Source organism: Anomalospiza imberbis, chromosome 5 (assembly GCF_031753505.1).
Source record: "Anomalospiza imberbis isolate Cuckoo-Finch-1a 21T00152 chromosome 5, ASM3175350v1, whole genome shotgun sequence".
In the NCBI taxonomy this organism is placed as follows: domain Eukaryota; kingdom Metazoa; phylum Chordata; class Aves; order Passeriformes; family Viduidae; genus Anomalospiza; species Anomalospiza imberbis.
In genome coordinates this window covers 31,867,682-31,882,514 of record NC_089685.1, presented here as the reverse complement: position 1 = coordinate 31,882,514, position 14,833 = coordinate 31,867,682, and the positions used below count along the sequence as shown (strand labels likewise).

Below are 14,833 nucleotides of genomic sequence, written 5' to 3'. Positions count from 1 at the left end.
AAAAGAATTTGTAACAAAATGGAACACTAAATAAGGCCTTGAATAGCTTTATTGAAATCTGTATAAATAAACATGCGCATTTCAAATGTAAACCCAAGTGAACTCAAGTGCAGACAAAATTTTAACCTCTGTCATGCAGGAGGTTAGTTTACATTTAAAAAAAACAAACCTCAAAGCAGCTTTAAAATACCAGGATGAAACACCAGTTTAATATCAAGGTATAAAGCAAAGCCATGTCCAACATATCTCATTTATATCCTGGTCAAATGCAATTTTTTAAACTTTTTAATGCTAACATAAATAAATAATTTACCAAAATGTGCACTCACAGAGTGAACTTTTATTTACAATACACAATTTATAATCTATTGTATTTGATTAGTTCAAGTGAAGAACATCATACTTTTTGCTTTTTTTTTTTTTAAATTTTAAACAGTGGGACACAAAGCAATTCTCCAGGTAGCAGATATGTGACATGTGCCCCCACATTTAAAAGCCCCTCTCAAAGGCAGTATTGTATGCAAATCAACAATACATTCTTCCAACTAGATCAATGGGAAAGCAGCAAATCAAAAAATATTTCAAACTGTCACACTTATTTTGGCATCCTGGACCCCTGAACACAGTTAACTGAAATCCAACTTGGAGTTTGTATGCCTTATATACTCTACAGGTTCTGACTTGAACATGCAAATGCCAATTCTCTTATGAGTTACCTTTTCAGATACACTGTAAGGCTATGGTGAATTCCATCCGGAACACACAAAGAAAATTAAGAGGCCTACCTTTAAAGTGATTTTGTAATTAACAATTTAAAGGCAGGTCATATTGAAAAAATTCTCAACTAAGCCTGATACACAGTCATTACTATGGATACAGAATACCATTAACTCTGACCTTAATACAGAGTAGTTTGCAAGCTGTCAAAGTACAAAAACTGGGGAGAGAGAACTTATAGCACAATTTAAATTTTGGACTGTTATCAGATAAAAAATTATGCATGTCTTAGAAGCAAGATAACAGGAATTATGTCTGCAGAGTAGATTCCAACAAGCAACAATGGATACTTACATTTAATTGAAAACCCTTTTTGTTAATGCAGCATTAAATCCAGAACCTGTTCCACAGCAGAAGTAAGATAAATGTAATATTCTGGACGTTCCACTATGTCACAAAAGGTTAAAACACCTTTTTCAAGCTATTTCTTCTATTGTGACCGAATTAAAAAAAAAAAAAAAGAAAAATAGGGAGAAACAAAAACTTGTTGTTTCAAGAAAACTACTTTAGGTATTTATAACATTTTTACTTGTAGTCTGTTGGCAGCCTAAGGAACATGTATATATTCATCCAGAAACTAGACTTGGCAGTAGTATTCTTGCAGTACTAGGAAAGTAAATGTCAAGAGTCCACAGATTTAATATTTTAGTTATTAATTCACATCCAAAACAAAACAAAACAAAAAAAAACTAACATAATCCATCAGAACAGCAGCAGAAAACTTAAAAGGGGTTTATTTGTGATTTCCTATATATACCTTGTGAATATGAGACCGTAAATGCATTAGAGACAATTTCTGTTTAAGTTTTTATTGTTTCACTTCAAGTACTGCACATGTTAAAATGTAATAAAGATTTACATTCTATTATCTGAAACTCCCCATCTCAGATTTTTATTCTTAATTTGGTGGGCATTTTCACTCTCAATCCGTATCCCCAGTAAGAGAGTCTCTTTTATGGCTTCTAGTTCTTCCCATCAGTTAGTGTGCATACAATTTTCATTTTCTATATCATTATCATTTTCATTGCTGTCTTCATCACTTTCTAGTGGGATGCCTGTGGCAGCTGAAGCACCTTGTTTAGTTTCCCGGTCAAGAGGGAAAAAGCCAGTTCCACTGATTGTGTCCTGTCTCTGGTAGAAGAGCACATACGCTGCTTTGGACTGTAAAAGAGGGCAGTACAATATGTTCATAAGGCTTCAAACAGAACATTTACAATCCAGGTTACTAACTCTTTTTCTTTGCTTCCAAGTATACAAGGTAAAATTACAAAGAAATACAGACGCTTTATGTTACAGTTATTTTTGCATGTTGTAGCAAAACATTTTTTGTTTGTACTGTCCTTTGAAAGAACACAAACTACTGCCTACAAATTTAGCACAGGTTTCATGGTTTACTCTTCATTTTTCCTGCCCTGACACAAAAACATCAACAGTCCCAAATTTGGAAACATAAAAGATACTTGCCACTATCTGGTCCTCACTTGCAGTGGACACACTACTGTCATCAAAGTAGTACCATTTTCCATCATCCTTGTTTTTTGCAAAAGCAGTATCTAGGACAAAAAAGTAAAATGTCTCAGGACTCTGTATCTTCACGGATGTAATACAATCGCTTACTAGACTGTGTTACTGTCAAACACTTCATATTTAACTAACTAAACCTCAATTATCACTATTAAACATCTTTAACACTATTTTTCGCAAAGAGAGTTTAATTACTAACATTTCCCTTCTAAAGATAATGTATACTGAAAAGGACAGTCAAAATACAATCCCTCAGTCATATTTTCTCTCTGCATTCAAGGCGAAGCCCAATGAATAAAAGTACAGACAAGAAAGACAAAATCAGTTTTAAGAGTACAGCAGCTCTTATGTTTTCTCTATTTACAATATGCATAGCCTAGAAGTATAACAGAACCTACAATTACCCTTAAAAGCTCATTGCATATAGATTTTTGCGTTAAAATACTTGTGAAAGCATTTCAAGGTAACGGAAAAAAAATGTCCCTCAACCATTAAAAAGCACCATTGATTCAAAGTGATCAGTACTTCAATCAAAATCAACATGGAAAGAAAAGCTGACATCTAGAAAGATGACACTTGAAATCAACTTACAATGCCCTCCTCCCATTCCTCCATAGTGGTTGGAGACAGCAATCAAGTTGTAGCGGCAAGGCCCTGCATTGGGATTAATAAGGAACTCTGACATGTCCAAGTCACTGTTAAAAAACAAAACAAAACAAAATAAACAACAAAACCCAACCAAAATTCAGTCATGTTAATAGCATTTTTAACCACAGTTTAGTGGTCTCAGAACCCTTTACTTCATATGTCCTAGAAAAATACACCAGACTACTCTGCCACTGCATCTCTTTCACTCTGTGAGACACAGAACAAGCCATTTTCCATATTTTTACATTATAATTATTTTGCCAAGTTTATACTTTTAACCCAGAAGAATTTTGTCATTAGTTTACTGGATCCTCTCATGAAGCTGAGAACAAACCCATTTTATGTAATTGCTGTATTAAACACATGCCCTAGTCATGATTTTATACTTCTAGCATCAAAACATTTGAATTTCTTACTTTATTGGAAAATCAACCAATGTATCCAACTTGTCCCTCATGTATCTGCTGTAGGAAAAGCGCTTCAGATGAACTACCAGTACGGGGGGCAGTGACCACAAGTCTAACTTCTTAGTAGCTTGCTGATGTTCTTTACAGTTTGGACAATACCTAAAAGAAAAAAAACATCAATTTTAAGTAACTGTAGTCCATATGTACCTTAAAACACATTACTAAAGAGAAAGTCACATTCATGGGAGGAACTGAATGAGCAAAAAACACACACTCTTCATGTTCTGTTACTAATGCCATAGATATTCCTTCCAATTTACAATGTGCAAGTGTGATCCCAGTAAAACTCAATATCATTAACACAGAAGCAGCATCCCCTAATACTGGATTTTCATCTCCTACATCCCTGATCAGATCCTTATATCCTTAGTTAACACACAGCATTCTTGTATTTTATGAAAAAGAGATAAAGTGCTAAGAAACTAACCATTAAAAAAAAGGCCAAAATAACAAACAACTGTGAATCTTTGAAGTTTCCATTTCCAAATTCATCCCTCCACCACCCTATCCTATCCACCATCTAAAACCAGATTACAGCGATTCCTGGAACCTGGAAAAATCATTACTAGAAACTTTCCTTCTTATTAGGCAAGTATTGAACAGGCTGTGACTTAGATATTTCTGTTCCCTGCAATGCATACTTGAATCATTCAGCAACTAATGCTCAGGTAGGAAGATAAGTAAGAGTGGAAGAAACTCTTCTGTGAAGTAGTCTATGCATATTCTACACTTTGGCATCTAACAAGTAAAAATCTAGGGGGGGGAAAAAAAGAGATGAACCCTAATGAAAAGACTGCACAAGTGTCTTTAAATAGTGACATCAGAAAACCTAGGAGAACTGTAAGATCAGGCTGGAATTGAAAATCTGTTTTCCCCGTTGGCTTACAATATGTAGAATACAAACAGTGCTGGACTAGGGATGATGAACTCTTGCAGATTAGACTTGGTGACAACCTAACAAATAAAGAGAAATGTGATTAATGACCTCTGGTGAGATGCATCTAGTAGCAGCTGCTTGACTTCTGCAGTTGTATTCAGTAGTTAAAATACTCTGCTTAAAATGTGCTGCCAAAATGGAAGTGCTTCACGCCCTGAGTTATATGGTATCTCAAACAGTCTATCCAGTGTTGTATAATCTAGCAAACCCAGAAAAGAAAAGGAGATTTTGTAAGTTAGCTCCCTACCCTGCACAAATATGGGAGAAACTCTGGTGACAATGTTTGGAGAGCTCCAAAACGTTTGGGTATCCACAGAAGAAAAATTGGCAGATTCTCTTTTCAAACTTAATTCTGAGCTTAAAAGTGTTGATGAAAGATTATCTGCTAGAAAACTCCTGGAAAAAAAGGATCTCATGGGAACATACTATAATTATGAATAATCAGATATGATTCCAAATTATAATTTGGAAGAAGCATAAATAGAATAAAAGTCTCTGCCAAAAACCTAATGGCTAGAACATGAATTTGAGAGCTTCTATTGAATACAGACATCCCCCATCCCATAAACTTGTTGTTTATGCACATCCCTATTTCACATATCAATGCAAAGCCAGTAATGTATTTGCATAAAGAAACTACAGTATGCACCAACTTCTCTCATCTGAGAAAGGAGTATTTGTTTAAACCACTACATTGAATTTGTCACAATATTATTCATTCATTGTCCATCAACGTTCACAGACTAGAGCACCCTAAATATCAACTCTTCCTCCTAATTGTGAATGCATTAAATGTCTTCCTTATAAATACAACCTTCTGTACATGGTAAAAATTTTGGTTAAGTAACAGATCAAAAAAAAAAAGCATTTTGAGAATTTTCAATTATGTTTGAAATAACAAGATTCAAAATACCATTAAATCAGCTACTGATCTCTATGTTCAAGTGTGGTTTTGATTAATTTGGAGAAATAGACCATAATTTTAATTTTTTGTGCTTACCATGGGTCTTCAGCACCTAGTTTTTCCTTTGTTGTGAACAGCTCAATGCAGTCTTTTAATTTCACAAAAGGCTTTTTGGGAGGCTTATATTCCACACTTTCATGTTTTTCAAAATCCTAAAGAGAAGTATTTCTTGAGTTAAGAGAACAAATGAAACAAAACTCATTTTAGTGATGTCGTCTTACTATAAACAGTAACTACAAAGCTCCTATATATGGAGAAACTGATCAGCAACCATTCAAGTATAAAGTTTCCACAGCTTCATATATACTTCCCAGTTCATAAGCCTCAGATTTGCTAATTACTTGGATGTATATATGAAGTTTATTTACAACAACATATTTACTAAGAATAACATGAAAAAAATATATAGCTGCTTCTTCTTGCTAAGACTTACAATCTCATATGTCACACTAATTAAGCTGCATTTTTTATGTTCAGTTTTTATTTGTGCTGGAAAAGGGAGCAACATAAGCAGCTTACCTCTGCTGCACTATCATCAAAGTATCTCTTCTTCAATTCAGGATCCCAATCCAAAGCAAGGAAAGATCTTTCTAAGATTAAAAAAAAATGTTTTCTCTTATTTCTTGCTTTACATGAAATTGTATTAACTTTAGGCAAACACTCTTCAAAATAAATTAAACAATGGTATAATGAATTAATTACAAAAAAATGAAGCACATAAAAATTCTGCATTTCAAAAAGTCAACTGAAATAAAAAATTAGTTATTTATACAGAATTTACTATTTACAAGAAAAATATCAAACAGCACAAAAAGAAAATGAAACGTGAGAGTCAGAAAAGAGTCTCAGAACCAAATATTGCCCACTCTGTTCCCTGTGACTTACCATCAAGCCTAGGTTGCCTGTCATCAAATCTAATATGCCTGGTATCATCTTTGATGTAGTTTACATCAGTATTGCCTAAATTATTGAACTGGAATGTAAACAATCGCTTTTTGTGTCCCGTGAGTGGTTGACCTTTGCAAGTATCCTCAGTACACAATCCATTTTCAGAGTCATTGTCACCCCCAACTGAATCTTCTGATTGGCTGTTTTCATTCTCTGAGGGAAGTTCCTGATCCTGGCTGGATTCATCATCTTGCTCATCTGTCTCCATTTCACCTTAAGCAATTGGAAGAATAAAGGGTAAGAAATGAGACAGGAATGACTGTAATTGAAAAACACTAGAAAGTTAACTTCCATTTCAAATTCAACACCAAATACTAAACAAGTTTAGACATTCCAGTCTTACTTGGAGATCCTTCTTCATGTATTCCATTTGGGCCATTACCATTGATACCATGGTCCTTACAGCAATGCAGAGAACCTTCAGTATCTTCACTTTCAGTACAGGTTTTTACGTATCGGCTAAATGTAACAAGTGAAAGCAACAGTTAGAAGCAATAGATTGTTAAATAATTGTTCAAACTGGTAATTAAATTGTTATTGCAAGTCCTTGCTACTGTACTGTATTTCTGCACTCCTTTCTGATTTACTCAGATTATCAGTTTTATTGCCAAACATGTCTAGTGTTACAAGCACATAGGAAAACCTGCTCATATGTGACTGTATATTTTTGGCAGCTTCTAGGTCTATGACAACTTGATTCTTGGTCTCACTCTCTTGTTTGTCCAGTAGTCATTTTTTAAACTGCTCATTAACCATATTACAGAGAAAGTTACATCAACAGAGAAAGAAGCATAAGTTTAAATTGTAGGTTATATGACTTTAATTCCTCATATATAATGACAGTAATTCTAGTCTACTTTCAGAGAGTGTCTACCATGTACTTTTACAACATAAATTAGTACATAAACTTGAACAGTAGATACATAGCAGAACAACTGGAAAACACTTCCACTTTACCAAGACCTAACAAACAGCTAAGCATGTAACAGAATTATTTAACAATACAGATTGACTCTCTACTGTCTTCTCAAATAGTTTTGGATGAGGTCATGCTAACAAAAAATCAAATTAAAATTCACATTAGTGGCTAAAATTTTGTATTTGATATTCAACATAAAGCAAATACAAGTACTCAAATCTATTCAGTATGTCAAAAATGCACATGAAAGTACATGCCTACTGACTCCAACTATTAGCATTATTCTTAACAAATTAATTTTTCTTTTAACAATAAACTTACCACATTCTTAGCAGCAGCAGGTTATACAGTTTATCTTCAGTATTGTTTCTAGGCACTGCTATGAGAAAAGGTTGACCAAATAGTAAAGAACCACTATGGCTGTAGCTAGTGTGCCTGCACTTTTCCCTTAAACAAACAGGAATTATGACTTGTTCTGTATCTTCTGTCCTATTGATAGCAATTTCAAATCTAGAAGAAAAACAATCAGAAATACAAAGAACAATAGTCAAGGAAAAGGCTACAAAGGGGAAAAATAAAAAAATATCCCCTCCCAGTTTGATCTTTATCTGGTGTCTAGGTTCTAATCTTTTGCAAATAACTAAACAAACTGCAAAGAGACATGAAGCACGTTATCTACACTTACACATAAATGTCATCACGTTCCATAATACTACTTAGATTTTCATCCATGCCAAATATCCTGTGGAATCTGTGATTGTATATATCAGTAACAATCATCTGAAAAGAAGATGGAGTATACATTGTTAAATCAGGTTAATACACATTAAAATGCTATTTGTTGTGCTTTACGTAAGAGATCACTCTTACCTTGTCTGCAGCAACACCAGACAAAGCTGACAATGCTGTGCAAAGATCCAATATATTTCCAATTTTGGGAACAACTACTTTGTACTAAAAAGGAAAATATAATTTAAATTTCTTAAGAGAACAAATATACACGAGGAAAAAACCCAAACAACACATGTCCACCACACTTCACGTATTTCTTTAATATTTTTGAAACTTAAGGTGTAAAGTATGTAGATCAACTAACATTAATTCCAAAAGCTGCAAAAAATGTAGTAGTTATCTGCACAACTTTATGAATACACATACATTGAATACTTGATTTATTAGTTTATACAATGCTTGTTTTAATGCTGTTTTACTTTTTCAGTAAGAAGACTAACAGTACAAATTACTTATGATTTGCATTTCAACAGTACCTTCTTATTTAAGCATTTAAATAGTATACATGCTATCGAAAAGATTATTCATTCTGGAATACAACATAAGTTGTTTATAAAGTATTACTAGGAAAAAAGCAACAGCAGGCAACAGATTCTCATTTCAAATGCAGAGAGAAGACTTGATTAAAATCAAAGAAAACCTCTCTGTGGCTTCTTTTATGCAGTGCTTCTGAAGTTTGTAATAAAACTCCACACAAAACTCTTACCTGTTATTTGCATAATAAAGACATGATTGATCAGAAATAAGGTATTATTAACTCTGTAATTAATTGCCAAGCATTACATGCTACGTCCTTAAGTTTCATAATCATTTAGACTCACAAAAACTCTACTGAACTGGTACTCTTCCCAAACTATTAATCACCTCATGAGTCATGTTCAACTACTTCAGTAGTTTTCAACTACTTTGTGTCCCCTGTGCAACTACTGTGCATCCCCTATTTTCACAATTAAATTTCTAGCAGGCTCATCTCCCATCAGTTTATACACCTCTCTTCACCTTCAAATTCCTCAACTTATACTGCCTTTGAGAACACTCTTTTCTCCCACTTTCCTCCTTATGGTACTGATTTGAGTTGTTAGAGCCTTTTTGAATGCCTGCATAACTGCCTGTGCTGTATTTTTTTCACCAATCCTCACTTACTGTATAAGGTACAGCAAGAATAATTTAATCATGACTTGGTTATGATAACCTTATGTACATTTTTTCATGACATTCTAAGGTGTGTAATTATCATCCCCTTCCTAAAAAAATGGCAAAAGGGATACTCTTCACAAAGAAATCTCATTTGAAATTTCTTCTTTTAACTATGAGGTGAGAGCACATTTGAGACTACCCAATATATTTAGTCATGGGGTTTTTTTGCACTGCTTATTACAAATATTTGCCTTTTGTGATTAAGAAACCAAGAAATTGTCTTATGGATTAAGTGTATAAATATTTTTATAAACACAAAAATTCATCACAGCAGCTCTCAAAAAATTATGTCAGCATACATTTTAAAGATTAAGAAGCCCTACTAACACAACCATAAAGAAATTACCAATTCTTTCTTGAAACTGTACAAGGTATGTACAGTCTTCCTCAGGTATGTATAGTATTCTCCACTTTCCTAAGTGAGACTTCAGAACACATACCAGAAAAATAAAGCTTGTTGGATTTGCATATAAATTTGCACTGTGTAAAGGAACTTGGGTTCATTGTTAATGGCTCATGAATCAAAGTGTTTGTACGTCAATTAAGCTGCTTACCTGCATAGGCTTTGCAAGTGGATCCATTCTAACTAAATAAACTTCCAAAGTGCGTTCTTTTTTCATGGGTAATGGAAGTGTCAAGTAACAAAAGGGATCAAAGGTTACAGATATCTTAGCACATTCAGGACAAACTAGGGTAGATTTAAAAAGGCCATGAAATATATCTACAATGATGGAATCATTTCTCTTTAAATGGTTTTCCCAGGCTTCTTCAGCAACCACCTGTAAACAAAGCATGATCTGGGTTATGACAAAGTAGTAGGAAATGAACAGTGAGAATTATTAGTAAAAGTCCTTGATAGAACATTTTCAGTAACCACCTAAACATAGAAATGTCACTCCAAAGGACCTGTAAGCAATGTTACTACTATCAGGTTTGCAGGTTAAAAGATGCATGCTTTTCCTAGGACAGAGATCCTGTCAGTGGTATTACACAGTCTAAGAGTGACTTTCAAGTCACTTGAAAGTGACTTGAAGTCACAGTCTAAGAGTGACTTTCAAGTCACTTGAAAGTCTTCTTGGGGGAAGACAAAAAACAGACAAACCTAAAAATTCCATGTGAATTAACTCATACTCATAACAAAAGAAGAGTTTCCCTAAAGTACTGGAGAGAGACAGAATGCTGCATACTGTAGACATAAAAATAAAAGAACAGAACAGGAATTGTTTTTCCAACTGAACTCAACATTGAATTGAACAAGATGGTCTTAAAGAAGTCTTAAAAAAGGTCTTACCATCCTCCCATCCCCCCACAATATCTTAAAAATAAATAGAAATTTACAGAATTTCTCAAGATCTCCATTTTAAAGTTTTGTCCTATTTTCTGAAATGTCTTCCAGAAAAAGCCCCACATAATCAGTTTCCCAACCTTCCTGTGCATAATCATGTAGAAGTATCTTACAGCATACAAATTTGACTAAAATGAAGATGATCAGCTCCAAAACCCCTACCTTGTCTGGTCTCCCATCTGCATCCTTTAATTGAATATAAGGCTTTTTCCTAATTCTATTCAAATCCTCATGTAAACCATCCAAGAGAAAAGCCAGTAGCTCTTGACAATCTTGTTGCTGATAACCGGAAAACTGTGGCGCAAATCGTCCCACTTGTGTCTAAAAAAATAAATGTAAAACACTTCTGATACTTTAATTGTCAGAAAGAGTAGATACTTCTGAGATGCTGTAAATGCATATTGAAAAGGTATAACTTGCAGTTATAAAAGGTAAGCTTTTTAATGGAGACAGGAAGTCAAAACTAATTCTCAAAGACCAAAGCACAGGGACAGGTGACACCTACTGAAGTAAGTGTTTTACCAGTTCAATTAATGAACTGCACACTGATAAACACTACTTCAAATTCTCTTTTTTTGGCGTATTTCTCTAAGTTTTATATACATAAAAGTAAAAAACCAAAACTGACAATGTACATTCAATGTAATTTTCCTACTGACCTTAAATGCTCTTGGGGTAACATAGCTGTATTTTCCTGACCACATTTGCTTGATAAGCTCAGCATAAGACTTTGCTATTTCACCTCGCATTCCTAAAGGATTGTCAAAATTCAGCTCTTCTTGGTATTTATCATTGAGGAAGTACTCTGTAAGAGGAGGTGTGTTGCTCAGACACTGCAAAAAATAATACAGACTTTTCAGAACAGTAATTTGAATCAGGTCTAAACAAAGAATGTTTTAATTTTGTTAAAGCAGCCATGAACTGTAATGTCTAGTACCTGGAAGGAAAAGAGAAAAAACCCTAACCAATTTTTTCCAGAAACAAATAATGGCTTTAAACCAAGACTGACTACAGCTGTCATTACAAGTTATGCACAGATAATATCTGTCAAGAGCTTTACCACAAAATTTATAAAACAGAGTAGTCCAAACAATCACAGCATAACAACATAATTTGTATCAAGATTTAAAACAAACAAAACAAGGTGTTTCTTGAAACACGAATGGTTTTACAAAACTTGTTGCTGGAAGTTGTAATAGATGTGCAAAGTGGAGACTGCATACGTGTTTGGGAAAGAGAAGCAACAGGGCTTATTACTTCAAATTATAACATATTCAGAGCAACATTTAAAAAAATATTTATTTTATTTTGGCAGCTGAGGGAAGGTGAGGATGCTTGGCCTTTTCCTTCTTTTTGTTAATATCAACCTATGGATGCTGTTGGAGACAGCAATTTATGCTAGAGGGACTGGACTTCGAATCACTGTGCGATAGCCCTATGTTCTTTTAAATCTTGTAATGCCATTTAGAGCTGAAATTAGTCCAAGTAAAGCAAGGACCTTGTTTTAGATTGAAATAACCACTCTGTACCAGTTTGTCTCATCTCTCAGCATTTGGAGACAGCAGGATGTAATCACTGAAGTATGATTTACAATTCCACTTTGAATTTTTGTGTGCTACTCTTCATACTCCTTTAAACATAAACATTTCCATCATTCAGGAATAATTCCCATGCCATGCCTTAGGATATATTCTTAAGAGTTTGTTCATTAAATATTGTAAGCTTTTCTGCATTCTTTCCTTTATTACAAGATTTGAGGAAAGGTCAAGTATTTCACCAGTCTCGTCTGCCTCTCTGTAAACAAAGGGGAAGAGCTCCATTTACGCTATTGCATAAGACACAAGAATTAGACTAGAAGAATTGCAACTTTATTGAGCAGGGCAAAAAAAAGTTATTCCTATGTCTGCCTATCATACCTGTGCAATATTACAAAGCAAAACCAGTCACATGCTGTAGAGAGCTGAGTTTCATGCCTATATCAAACTCCTTCCTTTCTCTTCCTCCTCACCTAAAGCTTTCAGGATCTGTCAACACTGCAAAAAAAAATTCCTGGTATTACAGACCCTTTTGGACACTCAGGGTTGAAGAAATCTCATTTTTCTCTTGCTATATGGAAAAGAGCTTTTACTTTCAGTAGTGGTGACCCCAACTCCTCCTACCTCACAGATGTGTTGTCTTCTGGATTATTTTTGGGCTGATTTAGGAGATTAAATCAGTTCAACCATTCAGTTTAGTGTGAAGAATGTCCAACACAAGGAACTAAATAATGCAAAAATAGTATATTTTTCTACAGGTCTTTCTGTTAATCAAGCATTATTATACAATGTCCTGACAATGTGGATTCCATCAAAAAAATAATTCACCAGTTTCCAGTTTTCACCTGATAAACTGATTTTGTCACTTTCTCAGAATATTAATTAATAATTGTAGTATAAGTCAGGAAGATTACTACAGATAATTTCACGTTTTCCTTTAACAATGTCCAAATTGCAACATAAGATGACAATGATGGTAGTCCTGGAATGTATAAATGTCCATCTCAACACAGCAAGTTTTGAGGTATTGAGCTGACATATTTTTCTAAAATACCAGATACCAAAATTTTTAAAAGAGCAGCTTCTAGAGGAGCTAATAAAGTTGGCCATATATGCATTGATCTTTTCAATGTAACTGACAAAGCTAAATGATTACAAACATGTTTCTCTTCAAAAAGACTGACAGTGGAGAATTATTTAAGATCACGATTCAAGTCAGAGGAAAAAAAGCATACAGAAGCCAATTTGAAGGGAATCCTACATTCTTATTTTCTCATGTCATATGCTGTAGGTTATCAAGGAAACCTTATGGAAAGTGTCTATTAAAACCAAGACAACCCACTGCATAGTAAAGTTACCAGATTTATGTGTCCTGTGCAACCTAGTGATTTGGGGTTTTCTGCTTGTTTCAAAGCACAGACAATAAGCAAACTAAAGATTTGCAAACTAAAGGTGAGGAAGAACAGCAGCCAAAATAGGCAAACAAATAGAGTAAAACTATGGAAAACTGTTTGTGAACTAAACAGGTAACAGAATGTCACTTCATTTCAAGTACTACTGTCTCTACAAAATTTCTGTAAAGTTCTCTAAACCTGAGCTGGTGATTTAGTGAAAAGATCTTGGGAAGTATGGAATAGAAGGCAGAAACTCCAAGAGACAAACCACAGGAGAGAAGGTTAATCTTCAGCATGACAAAGGTTAACACTGAAATTGTACTTCCATGTTACATATTAATAACCTGGAAAAAAGTTATTAAGATGCACAGGAAAATGAAAAAAAAATATTTTTAGTATTATGTATACATACATACACACATATATATATATGCCTCTCAATTCAGTAGCCTCAATGGAATACTGTGTACAACACCAGCCCATGATAATGTTTCCAAGTGTACCTGTCCTATGAAACCTTCATAGAAGGAGGAAATATAGTAATAAAAATAGTCAATTCATACTCTTCTAAATCTCTGTAGTTTAAGTATGGAATAATTCAGATATAAGAGTTTGCATGGACTTAATTGATAGAAAGAAAAAAAAAATTAAGAAAGAGGGCCACCAAGACCATCAGTGGCCTAGAAGCACTTGCCCTGTGAGAAAAGTCGGAAGCATCAGGGCTTGTTCAGGCTGCAGAAGAGACTGAGGGAGCCCCAAGAGCGGCCCTTTAGTACCTATAGGGAAATTAAGGGGAAGATGGAACCAGGCTCTTCACAGTGGCACATACTACGAAGGAACAAAACAACTGGCATCAGTTGAAATATGTGAGGTTAAGAATATAAGGAAAAAGGCTTTCACTGTAAGAACAGTCAAGCAGTGGAACTAAGAGGCTCTACCTCCTTGGGAGGATTTCAAGATCCAGCTGGATAAAGCCCTGGGCAACCTGTTCTGACCTTAGAGCCAACCTTTCTTTGAGCAGGAAGTTGCACCAGAAACCTCCTGAAGTTCCACAAATCATTCTATAATCCTAAAGGAACAAGGAAACATTTCTTCACATCCCATGTGGAATATTGCACAAAAATAATGATAAAAATAAACTTCCAAAATAAACAAAATATCACTACCTATCATGCCAGTGAACTGGGGAAATAAGGAGACGACAGTAGGAACATGAACTGAGATACTGAAAATTGGATATTCCTCTAAGTGTCCTGGTTCTTCAGCTTCAGGTGCTACTTACTAAGAATTTTTGCAAGCAACATTGAAATTTCATATTTCATCTTTCTAACAAAAGACCAAGAGCTGCCAGACTGAAAAGAAGATCCAAGGCCTAGGAAAAAAAGT

General features: G+C 34.4%; 1 protein-coding gene and 1 long non-coding RNA gene across 7 annotated transcripts in view; one reads left to right on the top strand and one right to left on the bottom strand.

Annotated features, from left to right (window-relative positions):
* Nucleotides 1-31: 31 nt before the first annotated feature.
* Nucleotides 32-14,833, bottom strand: part of USP15 (ubiquitin specific peptidase 15) — a 61,513-nt gene continuing 46,711 nt past the window's right edge. For 3 of the 6 annotated variants that reach the window (XM_068190081.1, XM_068190082.1, XM_068190083.1), the window contains 14 exons: nt 11,178-11,351; nt 10,681-10,839; nt 9,728-9,952; nt 8,055-8,138; nt 7,870-7,964; nt 7,506-7,694; nt 6,609-6,724; nt 6,203-6,478; nt 5,837-5,907; nt 5,354-5,469; nt 3,366-3,515; nt 2,893-2,996; nt 2,242-2,330; nt 32-1,938 (listed from right to left, as the gene is read on the bottom strand). In XM_068190081.1, the coding sequence (XP_068046182.1) occupies nt 1,753-1,938; nt 2,242-2,330; nt 2,893-2,996; nt 3,366-3,515; nt 5,354-5,469; nt 5,837-5,907; nt 6,203-6,478; nt 6,609-6,724; nt 7,506-7,694; nt 7,870-7,964; nt 8,055-8,138; nt 9,728-9,952; nt 10,681-10,839; nt 11,178-11,351 (2,034 nt within the window). In that variant the 3' untranslated portion in view covers nt 32-1,752. Of the gene's footprint in view, nt 1,939-2,241; nt 2,331-2,892; nt 2,997-3,365; nt 3,516-5,353; nt 5,486-5,836; nt 5,908-6,202; nt 6,479-6,608; nt 6,725-7,505; nt 7,695-7,869; nt 7,965-8,054; nt 8,139-9,727; nt 9,953-10,680; nt 10,840-11,177; nt 11,352-12,434; nt 12,552-14,833 lie in introns of those variants that run through there. The other 3 variants (XM_068190085.1, XR_010999077.1, XR_010999078.1) reach the window with 3 other exon arrangements.
* LOC137473948 (uncharacterized) lies at nt 9,948-10,835 on the top strand. Its single transcript, XR_010999079.1, has 2 exons — nt 9,948-10,185; nt 10,244-10,835. It is a non-coding gene; the product is annotated as an uncharacterized lncRNA (long non-coding RNA).